The sequence below is a fragment of the Trichoderma harzianum genome (assembly GCF_003025095.1).
Source record: "Trichoderma harzianum CBS 226.95 unplaced genomic scaffold M431scaffold_49, whole genome shotgun sequence".
Classification (NCBI taxonomy): Eukaryota; Fungi; Ascomycota; class Sordariomycetes; order Hypocreales; family Hypocreaceae; genus Trichoderma; species Trichoderma harzianum.
The window spans coordinates 1-15,719 of record NW_020209297.1 but is presented as its reverse complement, the minus strand read 5'-3'; the positions used below and the strand labels follow the sequence as shown (position 1 = coordinate 15,719).

General features: G+C 47.6%; 7 protein-coding genes across 7 annotated transcripts; 2 read left to right on the top strand and 5 right to left on the bottom strand.

The window, feature by feature from the left end:
- Positions 1 to 5,632: 5,632 nt before the first annotated feature.
- M431DRAFT_397029 (hypothetical protein) lies at positions 5,633 to 6,054 on the bottom strand. The gene has a single exon (XM_024914841.1). It carries the CDS (start codon positions 5,913 to 5,915, stop codon positions 5,694 to 5,696), a length of 222 nt encoding a protein of 73 aa, XP_024767127.1. The 5' UTR covers positions 5,916 to 6,054; the 3' UTR covers positions 5,633 to 5,693.
- A 571-nt stretch (positions 6,055 to 6,625) lies between these two features.
- On the top strand, positions 6,626 to 6,955 carry M431DRAFT_43411 (hypothetical protein; the record flags this gene model as incomplete). The annotated part of the gene is made up of 1 exon (XM_024915128.1): positions 6,626 to 6,955. A coding segment is annotated over one exon (330 nt), but the record flags the coding sequence as incomplete, so codon positions are not given.
- An 847-nt stretch (positions 6,956 to 7,802) lies between these two features.
- M431DRAFT_102212 (hypothetical protein) lies at positions 7,803 to 8,939 on the top strand (the record flags this gene model as incomplete). The annotated part of the gene is made up of 3 exons (XM_024911408.1): positions 7,803 to 8,328; positions 8,403 to 8,743; positions 8,868 to 8,939. 3 exons carry the CDS (start codon positions 7,803 to 7,805, stop codon positions 8,937 to 8,939), a joined length of 939 nt encoding a protein of 312 aa, XP_024767125.1.
- Positions 8,940 to 11,265: 2,326 nt separating this feature from the next.
- Positions 11,266 to 12,210, bottom strand: M431DRAFT_488565 (hypothetical protein; the record flags this gene model as incomplete). Its single annotated transcript, XM_024916574.1, has 4 exons — positions 11,266 to 11,693; positions 11,826 to 11,988; positions 12,072 to 12,102; positions 12,158 to 12,210. The coding sequence occupies 4 exons, from the start codon at positions 12,208 to 12,210 to the stop codon at positions 11,266 to 11,268; spliced, it is 675 nt and encodes a 224-aa protein (XP_024767124.1).
- Positions 12,211 to 12,561: 351 nt separating this feature from the next.
- On the bottom strand, positions 12,562 to 13,021 carry M431DRAFT_38386 (hypothetical protein; the record flags this gene model as incomplete). Its single annotated transcript, XM_024914733.1, has 2 exons — positions 12,562 to 12,851; positions 12,934 to 13,021. Coding segments are annotated over 2 exons (378 nt in total), but the record flags the coding sequence as incomplete, so codon positions are not given.
- A 9-nt stretch (positions 13,022 to 13,030) lies between these two features.
- M431DRAFT_64131 (hypothetical protein) lies at positions 13,031 to 13,273 on the bottom strand (the record flags this gene model as incomplete). Its single annotated transcript, XM_024921653.1, has 1 exon — positions 13,031 to 13,273. A coding segment is annotated over one exon (243 nt), but the record flags the coding sequence as incomplete, so codon positions are not given.
- An 861-nt stretch (positions 13,274 to 14,134) lies between these two features.
- M431DRAFT_488564 (hypothetical protein) lies at positions 14,135 to 14,758 on the bottom strand (the record flags this gene model as incomplete). Its single annotated transcript, XM_024916573.1, has 1 exon — positions 14,135 to 14,758. The coding sequence occupies one exon, from the start codon at positions 14,756 to 14,758 to the stop codon at positions 14,135 to 14,137; it is 624 nt and encodes a 207-aa protein (XP_024767121.1).
- Between the last annotated feature and the right edge of the window lie 961 nt (positions 14,759 to 15,719).

The following is a 15,719-nucleotide window of genomic DNA, read 5'->3' as shown; positions in this document are numbered from 1 at the left end:
AACTTAATATATAGCTTTATAAAATAAACCCTTATATAACTTAATAAAATTATAACCTATATACTTTAGTAGCCAGGGGTATGGTTTAATAAAAAGACTATTTTATACAGCTTAATAAATTACTAAAATAAGGTTATTTAGGTTAGTAGAAAAGTAAAGAAAAAGGAATTAAGGGCTATTATTACTTTATTATATAAAAATGCTTTTTACTGCTAAATATATATAATACTTATTAAAAGTAAACTAGCAGTTTTTTATATAATTAATCTAGTAGTGTGACGAACCGGTGCCTATCCTTTATACTGCGCAATTCTTCATCAAGTCGTACTACGGCTTGATGAAATTGTGGCCCGTGCATAAGGTTACAGGGGGCACGGCTCGATGAGTGCAGGGGTCTCGTACAGCTTGATGAACGACTGGTGCCTTAGGGTAAGGGGAATAAGAAGGGAATAAGAAAGGGTTACTAAAAGAGGAAGTGCTGGCTGTAAAAGGAAGTGCTGGCTGTAAAAGGAAGTGCTGGCTGTAAGAGGAAGTGGTAAAAAGAAGGTGGGAGTAAGTGAGTGAGTTGCGCACGAAAGGAAAAGTAGAAAAGGGAAGAGAAGGAAGAGGTAAAAAGAGACTGAAAGGGAGGAAGAGACTGGGCTTCTTACGCCGGCTGTACGATACCTCGCATGACCCATCTAGCCTTTGGGGGGGAGTGAGAGAGAGAAAGCTTTAAGGGAGAGAGGAAGAGGAATTGTAAGTTAAAGGGTAAGCTTGAACGCATAAAGGAGAAAAGGCGGATCGTACGAGGCGAGAAAGAGAGAGAGAGGAAGCTCAAGAGGGAGAAAGAGAAAGAGGTATTGCAAATTGGAGGATGAGCTCGAACGCATAAAGGAGAAAAGACAGGTCGTACGAGGCGAGAGAGAGCAAGCGAGAGGAAGAGGAATTGCGAATTGGAGAATAAGCTTAAACGTATAAAGGGGAAGCCTTATAAAGGAGGAATTAAATTATAAGTTAGAGGATAAGCTTAAATATATAAAGGAAGCTTAGTAGAAGGGGGGATTATAAATTTGGGGATAAGCTTAAATATATAAAGGAGAAAATGGATTATATAAGAGGAGGGAGTTTGCAATCTGTAATCTTGGGGATCTTGGGGATCTTAGTGATCTTCAGGGGGATCCTGGCTTTTGTACGTAAGCCTGCGTAACTTATACGCGCTGTCGTATGACGCGTTGGCCAATGGAGTCCCCGATCTGGGATCTTGGTGATCTTAGTATTCTTTTGTAAGGTCTGGGGGTAAAGGAGGAGAGAGGAAAAGGGGACTTAATTACGTACGAATAAGAGGAAGCGAACAGTAGGGAAGAGGAGCACGCGTACGAGGGGAGAGAGGTTAAGCGGCTGCTTCAGTAGTGAATCAGAGTAAAAGAGAGAGCAGGGCTTGCTTTAGATACTATAGGAAAAGGTGCTGCCGGCTTCCCTATCTTATACAAGCCGCAGGAAGCATCTGAGGTACAGGCGTATGTAAATTACAGCCGGCTGCTTGCTTAATTACCCTAATACACTGCTGGGCCTAGCTCTCCTGCTTTTACCTAAGGTAGCCAGGTTTTAATTATACGCTAGAGGTAAATAAAAAAGCACCTGTATTTCCTCTCTTTAAAGTTCTCTTTCCTCTTCTCCCTCCCCCCTCCCTTATTAAACTCTACAGCTGCTTTTATACTAATATACCTTTTATACTTTTATATACTTATATACTTATATACTTATATACTTATATACTTATATACTTATATACTTATATTTAATTACTAATACTATATATACAGCTTCGGCCCTTTGCTATCCTCCTATAAGAGATCGAAAGATCGAGAGATTAAGAAAGCGTATTACTATAGCCAGGTATATTCCCCCCCTCTCCTCCCTAGATTCCCATGCCGCTCTCGCTCTCGTACAAAGCTATATACTAACCTCATTTCCTTCTTCCAGCCAGAATAACGCCCAGCTTTTGCTCTTCTGTCGGTGGCTGCAGTCGTCTAGCCCGGATGTAGTAAGTTATCTCCCCCCCTTAATCTTTGATCTTTGACCTTCGATCTTCGATCTCTTTGTCCTCAGTCCTTAGTCCCGTACGAAGCTGACCCTTGGTCTTTGTTCTGTTCTTTCCTACAGCCGCCTCTAGCAACAAGCCTCGTACAGGTCACAGTCGGCAGCCCACGGCTCTTTAAGTTTAATATCAGCCACCAAGAGCTGCGGCAATACATTGGAAACGCCTCTCAGAACGCTGCTATACAACTGCCCGGTTGCGCCATTACCTTTCTGCACGATCGAATAGCCCCCAGCTAGATTATCAGCATGCAGGGCTCGTACGTAAATGCGTTTCTCATCTAGAGCCGAGGCACCGCCGTCCAGCCTCCCTGTAAGACTTGCCAGAACGAGATGAAGCTGGATCCCGATGGACACGCGAGTCCGTTCCCCAGTTGCGTACGACTCCTTGGTTACTTTGGCGGTAGGCCCTCGTGACGCAGTGGCTAAGCGTCTGGCAGGCTCTATGCGCGTTCATCGCATAAGGCAGTCGGTTCGAATCCGGCCGGGGCACCCTTTCCAGCTAACTTTTCCCCACGACACAACCAATAAGCAAGCCCCCCGGCTTGTGAAGACACAACGCTGAAGACCCCTCTAGGTCCCGCAGCAGCTATAGGCTAGCTAGCTAGCCTACGACGACACACTAGGTTTTTCCCCTTGTAGAGAGGGGTTTTTTCCCTTATACTGGCTTGCTAGTATAAAAATTCTGTATCTTTCCTTTACCACACTGAAACGTAGCGAACAGGGGTCAACACCTCCGGCTATTGGTTGATAAGCTTGCTGTCTAGCTAGGCCGGTCTCGAAGGAACAAGACTACGTGGAGGTGATTAAGACGGAAACTGGCTCCTACCGACCTATTGCCCAGATGAGGATTTGTGTATCTAGTTAACTAGATACTTATGGTCGTTAATAATAAAACAAACAAACAAACATACTTTGGCGGTAGCTGTGGGAACTGTGTATGGCGTAGCTAGGCTGCCTGCTGCTCTAAGCGTGATGCTTCGTACGATGGCGGCGGCGGCAAGAGAGTGGAATAAGGGACTGGTGGTAAGAAGCTGGAGCAGGGGGGACAAGAGACCGCTGGGCACTCCCCTAGATTTCTAAAGTAGTAGCTGGATATCGTACAAATTAATAGCAGTAGCAGGAGGAATAGGGAGCAAAGGGAAAAGGGATAGGATAGGAGTATAGGCTGGGGTTAGTAGGATCGCTAAGGATCACCAAGGAGGAGACAAAAGCCAGGTGGAATATCTTAGTAGCTGACAGCTTGATCGGTTGATAGATGGGGAATATGCCAGTGCCGTACGTGAAGCGGCTGCTCTCTGTATCATACAGCGGTGTCGTAGCATCGTACGCTGCATTTCGGCAAGAGTAGGGTGGCAAGTTCAGCAAGTGGGATAAGTAGGATACGTGGGATAAGTAAGGTAAGTAAGATGAGTGCGTACGAGTGAGAGTAAGTGAGATTGGGTGCGTGTGTAAGTAAGATAAGGTAAAGATAAGTGAGCGGGTAAGCAGGCGAGTAAGTAAGTGGTGGGTAATAGCCTCGTATATGTAAGAGTGTAAGCGTAGGTATAGTAGTATAATGAAACCGCTGGCTAAAAAGCAACAGAGGCATGGTATTATATATGGATTTCTTTTCCCTCCTACTAAAGGGGGCTTGTCTTAGAATGCTATCCCTAAACTCGGCCGTTACATATATAAACTTGAGGGTTATAGCAGCAGTCTCGTACAGGCAAGTGTTCAAGACGGCGGCCTTGGGGAGCGTGGTGGTCTTTGAACGCTCTGCCTGGAAACGCCGGCTTTATGCTGGGTCTGGGGACTACAGCGCCTCTCTCGTACAGGCAAGGGACTGGATCTAGTGTTTAAGTACTCAAGTGTTTAAGAGCTGGCGGCCTTAAACCTCGGTTCTGAAACTCAGCCTTTGTATATTTCATCAGTCTTTATATCTATTTAATCAAGGGGGGGACTATAATCAGTCGTTGTATTTATTTAACCGAGGCGGCAACTGTTTGTTTGTTTGTTTTATTATTAACGTCCACTAAGTAATCTAGTTACACAAGTCCTCATCTAGGCACTAGGACGGTAGGAGCCGCCGAGTTCAGATCGGGCGTTCGCTACGTTTCAATGTGACAAAGGAAATGGGGAAGTATCAATCTGTTTTACGTGTCTGTTTCTGTAGGGGGGGGGCCGTATGGGCTTGTCTCCTCCACTAGTTTCTGGAAGTCCTTATACCCCCCGTCACCGAGGAGGTATTGGATGTGGGTGGTTCCGAAGCGCGCCTCCCTCTCCGGTACGTCGGGGAGGAAAGGGGCTACCATGCGGCACTTTACGAAGTGCCCTTGTATCCTTGGCTCCCCGCATTTACAGGTGGGCCTGGTGTCGTGTCCGAATCTCTCATGGTATTCTGTGAAGTCCCCGTGTCTAGACCTTTCGGCTAGCAGCCTGTGTAGGATTGGGCGTGGGAGATGTAGCTCCGGGGGCATAGAGGGGGCTTTGTAGAGGCCCCATCTACCTGCCTTGTAGGACTCTGGGTAGTTGTCGTTCCAGTTGTCGTCCTGTATTTCCCTGCGTTTCTTTTTCACCCACCTTTTGATGAAGGTAATAGTGGAGCAGTTTCTCGAGTGGCAACGGAGTTCTGAACCCTCCTTTGCCAGTCGGTCGGCTTCTTCGTTTCCTAGTACGTCTTTGTGACCTGGGACCCAGGCTACCCTCGTGGTCACCCGTGGGAGTAGTTTCTGGGCGATTTGGCGTAGCCCCATGTAGGCTCCCTGGGACGAGGCGGGGGTTGGTCCTAGTATACCATCCACCACCGCTGAGTTGTCCAGGAAGAGTAGAATCTCTCGGATGTCCGGGTTCGCGAGGGCGCGCGTCCTAGCTAGCTTCATAGCTTCGAAGGCGCCCACCGCCTCGGCGTCGTAGACCTCCGCGTTGGCGAGGGGACCGCATGCTGTAGTTCTTTTGAAATCCTGGTATGTGACGGCTCCCCAGCCCGTGTTGCCTTGTTTGTCCTGTGAACCGTCCGAGTAAGCAAGGAGGGTAGACCTGGGGAGGCCGTCGAGTAGTTCTAGGTGTTTTTCCGCTGCCTCTAACTTCGGTAGGCCTCTGAAGTCCGGGCCTGCTCGGACCGCTCCGTTGTTCTTGGCGAAAAGGGAGGGTCGGACTGTTTTCCCTACCAGGGCTGCGGTGCGCTGCAGTCGGGTGGGGGGAACCCTGGGAGAGAGTTTCTTGTCGATGCGTCTACTGATCGGGTGGTTCCTGTCTAGCCCCGCGAAGCGAGCCGCTGTGCGGAGTCTGGTCTGTGCCACCCACACTGACGCTGGGGGGACTCCCGATTCTCTGTGTATGACGGAGAGGTTGGTCGTCCTCCACCCGAGGCGGCAACTATAACCAGTCTTTATATCTATTTAATCAAGGGGATTACGGCAGCGCTTTCGTACAGGTAAGTGTTCGGGCTAGCTGGTCTTTGGATGCTCTCTTTTCGATCTTATCTCAGTCTTTAGTCTTTATGTATGCTTAATCAGTGGTTCGGCAGCAGCGCTCTCGTATGGGCAAGAGATCCAGCATTCGATAGTATTCGTTCAGGGTAGCAGTCTCCAAACCTTGGTTCTAGAACTCGGCCTTTGTATATCAATCGGTCTTTATACGCGTCCGATCGAGGGGGGGACTACGGCGCGGCGCTCTCGTACGGTCAAGCGTTCAAGCCGGCGAGTGTTCAGATGGAAGATGGAAGATGGAAGATGGAAGAAAAGAAAAAGGCTGCAGTGTAACAGCAGCGCGCGCCGCCGCTGAACAGCTTCGTACGAAGGGCCAAGCTGCCGCTCCTGCAATGAATCAGCGCGAGGAGGAAGAGAGGTGAACATGAGCGGCACGTTCAATCTGAGCTGTACGTCAATCACAGCGAACACGCCTGCTTTGTATTCTCAACTGCTCTTCACTCTTCTAACTCTTCTGACTCTCTCTCTGATTGCCGGCGCCTTGATCGTACGGCAGAGATAAAATGGCTGCATCTCTCTCCCCTATTCCTTCTCTCTTTCCCCTTCCCTCCCGATATCACCAACTGCCATCACCAAGAAGCAATTTTGCCGCTCTCCACCACAGCACAGCACAGCACAGATCACACAGCGCCATCACCATCGCCACTACCGACCAACAACAGCAGCTTTCACTCTCGTACGACCAATAGCACTGCAATGGCCAGGTATTCCCCCACTCCCGCTCTCCTTTCTCGCCTTCTCCCTCTCTCTCGTACGAATGCCAGCTACTGATTCTGCTTCGCTTCTCTCTCTTGCAGCCAGAATAACAACACCCAGCTTGTGGCTTTCCGCCAGCAGCCATCAAATCCCAACGGCGTAAGTTTCCCTCCTCGCCTTCCCTCCCCCCCTTGCTCTCTTGCTCTCTTGCTCTCTTGCTCCCTTTCTCTTTCTTTCTTTTCTTCCTTTCTCTTTCCCCTCTGCACCTAATGTAATGCCTCGTACGAAAGCTGACCTTGTTTCTCCTTCCCCAGCCACCACCGCCGACAAGTCTCGTGAACAACTCCTCGACTGGTGACGCACGCCTCTTTGATTTCAACGTGGCCCAGCAGCAGCTGCGGCCGTACATCAAGAACTCCCTGCAAGATGCCGTCCTCCGACTCCCTAGCTACGTTGTGACTTTCCTTCGCGGCCGCGTACGACCAGACCAGATCATCGGTATGCGCGACTCGTACGTCAACGCCTTACTCATCCAGAGTCGAGGTACTGCCGCTGACCCTCCGTGCAACGCTTGCCAGGAGAAGATGATACTGGATGCCGATGGCTACGCCAACCCTTTCCCTACTTGCGTACGACTCCCCGGCCATTTTGGCAGCAGCTGTGGGAATTGCAAGTGGCGGGACCATGCTGCTCGCTGCTCCAGACGCGATGACACAGGCAATCCCGTACGACGAGGGCGTTCAGGCCAGCGCCGACGAGGCCAGGGCCAGCGACAAGGCCGAGGCCAAAGCCAAGCCCAGGGCCAGCGCTAGATAACTTCGGGATCTGCAGGAAACCCGATTATACCCCGGGGCCCCGACTCGTCAAGGTAGGGTTAGGTTCCTTATAGTAGCTGTTTTTTTCTTCCCACTTCTACCTCCGGAGGCAGGTTAGTCCCGCTCTCGCCTCTAAATACAGTAACCCCACTTCTGCCTCCGGAGGTAGACTGATTCCACCTCTGCTTCTAAACATAACCAACTTCTGCCTCCGGAGGCAGACTGTTCCTCTGTAAATAGGCATATATAAAATCCATTGCTGCCGCTTAAGGTAAAATCTTAAGGTTAAAAAATCTTAGTATATGCCAATAATCCTCTCTTACCTCCAGGAGTAAATTCATATCACCTCTGTTATTAGGCATGGATAGACTTACTTCTGTCTCCGGAGGTAGACTTTCAACTTTTACAGCTTGCTGCAGCTTAGTGTAAATTAATCCCTCTCCACCTCCGGAGGTAGATTGTTTCCATCTCTGCTTCTGGACATGTGTTAGATCCACTTTTGCTTTTGCCCCTGGATGTAATAACTATTTCTTCATCTGCCTTTAGCTGTGGAGTAACTTCACCGCCTTCTTAGTGCATAAATAAGAGCTATCCGAAGAAAAGGGATCAGGTATAGAATCTCGTTACTGAGTAAATCACAGTCGCAGTCACTCACCTGGATAGCAGCATGAAGCGATTCCCATCTAACAGTCATTCCACTATGTCGAGACCACTAAAGAAGCGGCAGCAGACATCGTCAAGCATGACAAATCCGAGCAACAGAGCCGTCCGAGGTTCTGATCTGGGGAGAGATATTGTAATCGAGGAATTGCTATCTGCTCGAACTTTAGCCAGCGCGCACTTGCTTGCAGTCGCGAAGCTGCCCTTAGATATCCTATCCACGCGATGGAGAGAGGGGAAGAACCGGCCAGTAGACGAAGGCCACATAAACAGTCTATGCAAGAGCTTTGTCAACAGGGGTATAGGTCGGCAAGACGAGGGGAATTTCATGAAGGTTGCATGCAGCGCCCAGGCCGTTACCGCCATCAAGGCTTATCTTCACCAGAGCCGGGGACAGACGGGAAATGCAGCAGGGAGCTCGGAATACGACGGAGCGAATAATCGGCCATATCCAACCCCCGAACCACTTGACTTCCGGGCATGGGCTGAAGCCACCAATGAGCTTGCAGAGGTTCTTGACGGGCAGCATCGCCTAAGAGCAGCTCAGCAAGCGCTTGGCCTCAGCGACAAAAGCAATAGATGGTGGGTTTGCGAGATTTATGACAAAGGTGCGTACTGAAGCTGCACCTCGAGCCGCAGAGCCTACCCTGCAACGACAAACTTACCAAGAATTTTGTCGCAGACACGCTCCCAAGCGAAATACGGCTTCAGCTCTGCATGAATAGACAAGAACTAAAGCTAGCTGATCGCGATGGGCAAATTTGGACTCAGCTTGTGTCGATGTTCAACAGTCCAGAGGGGGTTTTGCGTGGTGAAAATAATACCCGCGATATTTGCAAAAGACTCGGAGCCGCCCTGAAGCTAGATGGTGAAAACGCAACTAAGCTCCCAAATCGGATGTTGATAATATTAAGAAACGAGCAGTGGAACCAATTCACTACGTCATGGTGCAAGACAGCTATTGGGAAAGAGACGTTTAACGCTTCCAAATGGGTTGGTATGATTGCCCACCGCCTCGACCATGTAAGTCCGGCACTTTCCACCCTCGTTACCCTGCTGGTCCCACCCAGCTCATGTTTAATCAGGCTATGCTTTACAATGGAAAACTAGTGTATTTGAATATCGCAACTAATAATGCGTGCCACAGTTCTGGATATCGCGCTTCCAGAGAGTGCTTGATACTTTGGATGCCCTCGACCGTGAGGTGGATGTGCCTTAGCTCGTCCGCATGTTATGCATTCTGATACAACCTTCTGTACCCATTTCTTGATACCTTCAAATTTGAAGTATCGTGCGATCTGCTGTGTGGTTTTTCGGATTCCACGGTGTCCGTTGAGCTTGTGTGCGTGGACTGATTTCACCACTTTGCTTCGCAAGTCTTCTGGTACCCAGATGAGTCCATCTAGTGTCGGGTATCCAGTGTCCATAGAAACACCTTCTGGGTATTGTTCGTTTTCCCAGTTCTTGACGTGTTCCTTTATGTCGTCGATGATCGGGTCGTCCATCTCGATTTGATACAAGGTGTCGATCGATCGGATGACTAGGTCTCCATACTGGTTTTTCTCCAGTATTTGTGCCTTGACTTCCGGGATTTCCTGGAAGTGGTCTGGGCGTCTGCTGAGTGCATCAGCGCGTCCGTTGTCTGATCCGCTGCAGTGTTTGATGATGAGCTTGAATTCGGAAAGTCGCTCATAGTACTTGACTTGTCTGCGGGATAGTTCTTGTGTCGTCATGAAGTAAGTGATGTTCCGGTGATCCGTAAGGATTGTTACTGGAAATCAGCTTCCTTCACAGTAGTGTCTCCAATGCTGCTTGCTGAGCGCTTGGTATATAGCCATGAACTCTTTGTCGTAGATGGGGTATCTGAGTTCTGGTCCGTTTAGTTTCTCAGAGAAGTAGGCAATAGGCCTAAGTTTCCCTTTTTCGTCTGGTTGGCTGAGTACTCCTCCGATTGCATAATCCGAGGCGTCGGTTTCGATCGTAATGGGCTTGTTTGGGTTAAACATCATGAGTACTGGTGCGCTTGTGAGAGCTCGTTTAAGGCGTTTGAAGGCTGCTAGAGCGTCTCGTGTCCATTTGAATTTGACGTCTTTTTTCGTCAAGTTCGTGAGTGGCGTGGCGATTTTTGAGAAGTCCTTGATGAAACGTCGATAGTAGTTGGCAAGTCCTAAGAAGCTTTGTACTTGCTTGACGTTCTGTGGCGGTTCCCAATCGTTGATCGCCTTGAGTTTCTCAGGGTCCATCTGGACTCTGCCTGGGGTGATGACATGTCCTAAAAATGTGACCTTCTGCGTGTAGAAGTTGTATTTCTCAGGTTCCACCAGGAGTTTGTTGTCTTAGAGTGTTTGTAGTACCTTCTTAACGTGTTCCTTATGTTCCTCCAAGTCCTTGGAATAGATGAGGATGTCGTTAAGGTATATAATGATAAAATGATCTACGTAGTCTCGCAACACGTAGTTGATCATTTTCTGGAAAGATGCTGGGGCGTTTGTGAGTCCGAAAGGCATTACCTGGCATTCGTAAAGTCCGTATCTTGTGCGGAAGGCGGTTTTCCATTCGTCGCCTTTCTTGATTTGAATGAGGTTGTATGCTCCTTTGAGATCTAATGAAGTGAAGATCTTGGCTCCTGTAAGCCGGTCTCTGATTTCCGAAATCAGTGGTAGCGGCGTGACATCTTTCTTGGTTATCGCGTTTAATTGGCGGTAGTCTATAATAAGTCGAAGTTTACCGTTCTTCTTGGGCATAAATATGACTGGATATCCTGCTGAGGATTTAGAAGGTCTGATGTAGCCCTTCTTCAGCTGGTCCCTAATCCATTCATCGAGTGTTTTGAGCTCGGTGGTACTTAGGTTATAGATCTTGTTGAACGTTGGGACTTTGTCGTCTATGAGTTCGATCTCATGATCCCATTGGCTGTGTTCTGGTAGTCCAGTGTCTAGTTCTTCGTTGAAGACTGGCATATGCTGGAGGTCTGTTGGTACGTTTTTCAAACGTTCCGGTGTCTGTTGGTCTCGGTGGCATAGTTCCTTGACCTTCTGTATAATTGAGTTGAGAAATCTGAGCTGTTTCTTCTTTGGTTTCTCGACGTATTTAACTGTCCTTGGGAGCTTCACTGGCTCCTTAAATCGTACCTTTTTGTGACTTTTTCTTTTTCCGTGTGTTTTTTCGTTTCTTTATATGATGCAGGGGTCACCGATCCTGTCGTCGGGGATGTCGTGGCATCCTGTCGATCCTCCTGATCTAGTTACAGTGTGTCTCTGAAATCAATTGGTTCAGGGCGAGTTCGCCACCTCGCCTGGCCTCTGATCCAGTTGATGTCGGGATTGCGCGACTTAAGCCAATCGTATCCTAAGAGTACATTATATCCTGCGATGTTGGCAACGTTAAAACTAAACATATCCTTGATTTTTACTAAACTAGATCTCGAGGAGATCAGTCTCGCGGTCGACAGTTCCGTTATTATAGGTGAATTATTATTTCTTGATGCTCGCAAGGGTGTATAGTTTCTCCTTCTTACGGTAGGTTAACTATAGGCGATTAACCAGTTAAGGCGCAATGTAACTTATCGTGGCTCCGGAGTCTATGTAGACTGTAATCGGATGTCCTTCCAAGGTGCCTGGTACTTGGAATTTTCGTAGTTTCTTTCCTCCTGTGAGGGTGTTCAAGTTGTAGTAGGTTGCATTATCGGCGCCGTTGTAATAATTATTACCGTAAGGGTTAATATCGATGTTGTCTAGGTCTGAGGTAATCCATCCTGGTTCTTTGTTTCGAATGTTATAGCGTTTGCACCAGGTGCATCCGGGCTTGGGTACGTGTCTGGCGGTGAGCTTGTGGTATTTCCGAAGGTCGTTCCAGTTGATTCCTCGTAGTTCGTTGTCGTTGCCGTGCTTTACAAGGTTGAATCCTTGTCGTTCCAGGTTGTAGGTGACATATGCGAGGGCTCGGCGTTGGTACTGATGTTTCTTGTAACGGTCTTTGTTGTAAAGCGAGAATTCTTCTTATCCGCATTCGGCGGCTCCGTGGTCCTCGTGCTATTCGTTAAGCTTGGTTATGATATGTTGTTTACACAGTAGTAGCTTGCAGTTGACAATGTTGGCTTCGTTACATTGGTCTGTGAGCAGAATGTCGTCGACGAAGTAGATGGCTGATTTTAGTGACTTGGCCACCGGGTATTCGTTTGCATTGGTCTCGATGTATTGTCGAAACCGATTTCCGGGTAATTGGATCCGGTCGTAGGCGGTACTTAGATTAATCTGTTTGATCTGTCCCTATCGTTTGAGGAGTTTCTGGTGGTCCTCGAGTTCTTTTTGTCGTACAATTTCGTCGTAGCGTTGGTTTTCTTCGATGATACCTTGGATTCCGTATCGATCTTTGTATCGTTCCTAGTTCGCTGTAGTCATTTTACAGGGGTGGTAAATGCTTTTGGGTTCCACTGACCCGCATTGGTCGCACATATGTTTCTTAAGGTCGTTGATTTCTTCCTGAGTCATTCCTTCGCAAGGGTCGTATTGCGTTAGGGACGCTGTGTCTCGTTCCGCTATCCCATTCTTTTCTGGGTGCGTTTGGGTGATCTCTTCAAGTGTGTTCAAGGTTTGTGTACGCCCCTGGGGGTACTATCCTGATCCTTGTTTATCACTGAGGTGCGTCTGGCACTTGTCGTTGTGGCATGCTGAGAAGTGCAGTATGTCATGGTCTACCGAGGGTCGTATAGTGTTAATGGCTCGGTTCTCCTTGGGTTCTGGGACGGGTGTGAATTTCTTATTGCCGTTCTTTCTAGGAGCTCGGCAGTATTTCTTCACGTGTCCCTTTTCCCCACAATTGTAGCATTCAACGTTCTTATGTTGTGCCTTGATGGTGCTGAGGTCCATCGGCCCTGGCCGTCCATCGTTAGAAGAAGCAACATATTCGTTTCGCTTCTTTCCTTGGTTGGCTTGGTTTCGCTTTGGTTGAACGTTGTGGAAGTTTCCGTTCTTTTCTCGCTTCCGTTCTTTCTGTCGTTCCCAATTGCGATTGTTAATCTTAATAGCTTTTTGAGTGTAGTCGATGAAGGTTGTCTTTTTGCGGTCGATTTTAAAGAGTTCATCCTTAACTTCGGGTTTCACACTGTTATAGTAGACTTCTTTCTTAGTTTCTTCAGTCCAGTCGACTTTTAGTCAACAGGCGTAGGAAGGTTGAAGTATGCTTGCTCAGTGGCCCCTTTTGGGTGATGAAACGAAGTTCTTGCTCAGCCTCTCGTTGCTTATCCACAGTGCCAAAAGACTTTCTGAGTTGTTCCTGAAATTCCGCGTACTTGGTGTAGATTTCTTCGGTTTGCGTTTTGAGCTTCTTCGAATCAATCTTTCCTTCCTCGTAATTCTGCATGATGGGTCGGAACCATGTTTCGGCGTCTCCCGCAAGGCGGCTGCCTGCGAAGATGACTCTGTCTTCGTCGTCCTTCAGGGTACGAGGAAAGTATCCGAAATAGGTTGCGAGTTCCGAGAAGAATTTGTCCATTTTGCGTGGATCTCCGTCGAAGGGTTCGGGTTTCGTTGGTTTAAGAACCTCGCCCTTCTCTCTTTTCCCATCTTGGAGGTCCTGAAGCTGTGTCTTGAGAGCTTCAAACTCGGCCTTCATTTTATCGTAATCGGCTTGAGAGACCATGTTTTCGGTTGGCGCGTCTTCAAGCTCGATGTCGCTGTCTGAATGATCACTTGAAGCTTGGCTCTTCGTAATCAGTGTCGTTTTCAGGTACGTTGAATGTTGGCATTCACGTCTGCTGAAGTCTCTTATTGCCCGTAGGTCCAAGGTGACCGTCCGAACAAGAGTTGTTATCGTGTGACGAACCGGGTCCTATTGGTTAGTATAGGTTAGCTGTTCCCAAGGGACAAACCTCAGAATGGTTCTAGGGTTTATGTTGGCGGAGCGGTCAGGTCGGTAGACGGGCAAACTGGTCACCAGCTAGTAATACGAATAAGAATAGATGTCTGTGTTCCAATCTGATTGTATTGTAAACGCTGTGATAACAACTGGCTATCTAAGTATTCTAATGAGTGGCATGAAGTGAACTTATATATCCAGTTGACCTGGACTGGATCGATGTATGGAATATCGATCCTTCCCTGGATCGATGAATGATTTATCGATCCGCTGTTGGATCGAGAAGTTGTGTCTCGATCCTTCCCTGATTGGTTGAAGGATTAAAGTTAATCCGGTCCGGGCCAACCTGTTGGCCCCTTGTCGCGACCTTAAGAGCCGGGTCGTGACACTAGGCTAGATTATTGCTAAAGCTAAATAATCCTCTTATAGATTATCTTAAGATTTTAATAATCAGTTCCTGGTTGGTCACTTGGACTGACTTTAATCCAGGGTCGCCTACCCTGTAGGCCTATTGTCGCGACCATAAGAGCCGGGTCGCGACAACTTGTCGGTTAGAACTTAAGTCAGTCGGTAAATCTGAGTAACCCACTCTGCTCCAGGTCCAATGTCCAAACGACCAGTCAATATATCCCAGCCGTGAATAACTCCAAATTCCAAAAGCGGCCCCAGTGTGTTCTCCCACTGTTGCACTGTGATCGAGTCGACATTGACACCAGCACCGGTTACAGTGAACCGATACTGTATATTGTTGATTGTAGTGGTGACAGCACCTCCAGTCTTCCCAGCGTAATTCTTAATCAGCTGCTTTGCCAATGATACCGTAATAGTAGAGATAAGGTTACGTGCGGTAGCTGAAAGAAGTAGTTCCCCGTTGCCACTATTTTGCAGATATTGCAATGTAGCAACGAAATTTCCGTAATTGAACGTCTCGCCAACCCAAGCTTGGTCATATTCGTAACGCTTAAAGAGCTGTCTTCCCGATACGTCGTCTTCGGCTCTCTCGCCAGGTCCTGAAACTAAGCAGCTGGGACCAACAGCATCAATACACATTTCAGGGTGTATAGTGGCAGCCTTCATGCATTGTGCAGCGACATCAGAGCATCTTTGCGATACTGGTGAAGACGAACACTGCAAAATCTGCAGAAAACCAACCAAGATGCTCGTAAAAATGGAGTTCTTCATTGCGTATGATGAGAGTTTATAGCTCAGAGGATGTTCGTAATAGTTTTTGTGAATGTTTCTCTTTGGAATTCTTCACTGAGCGTGATAGATAATGGATGGATCGATTGGTGGATGATGGAAACTATGCGTGATATTGCAGCAGAGCTTTTGCTTCTTATAGTTGGTATGAGTCTATGTGTATAGCTTATATTCCCTCAAATATTTCTATAGAGACATAGGAAAACGGCATAGACGTTTTAGTATTTACCAAAATAGGAATTCTGCCGAACCAACCAACCAGGCATCATCTTTGTCCTACGGTTTCTTGTTAACAATCATGCTAGTCGTTGGCCAGAGACCCATCAGCTCACGATTAAATTTGACGAAAATAGAATGGAAATTTTCCCCGAGCCAGCCAATAAGCTTCTTTTTTTCAAACTTGACTAAGTCCGGGTGTTATGATAGCGGGGATATGAGACACTATTAAAAGCCGAGAGGAACTTACTGGTAACTACGGAGTATTAGGTGGCTTATTTCTTATGTCAGCCACCAGCCTTAATTCTAGTGAAACCGAAATCCACAATCTGTTGAAGTAAGCCCTCTGCTAGTTTATGCTTTATGCATACATTTTGCCTCCTCTTTGGGTTTCGGGATGACCGAAGTTAAGGGGCTGGTATTCTGCTCACTATACAAACCAGGATTTTTTTATTATTTATAATACAAACCTGCAATCAAAAGGAAAAAGGGAAAATTGTCTAGACGGGGTTATAATTAGCGGCTCTAAAGCCTAAGAGTCATTATTATTAAGGAATATAAGCGGGCCCTTGCTTTATTAATAGCTAGGGAATGCACCTTTGAACTAGCTTGACTAACACCCAATAATACATGCCCTCGTGACGCAGTGGCTAAGCGTCTGGCAGGCTCTATGCGCGTTCATCGCATAAGGCAGTCGGTTCGAATCCGGCCGGGGCACCCTTTCCAG

Coding starts and splice junctions, on each gene's coding strand:
- M431DRAFT_397029 (XM_024914841.1), bottom strand. CDS start 5,915: ATGTTCACCTCTCTTCCTCCTCGCGCTGATTCATTGCAGGAGCGGCAG.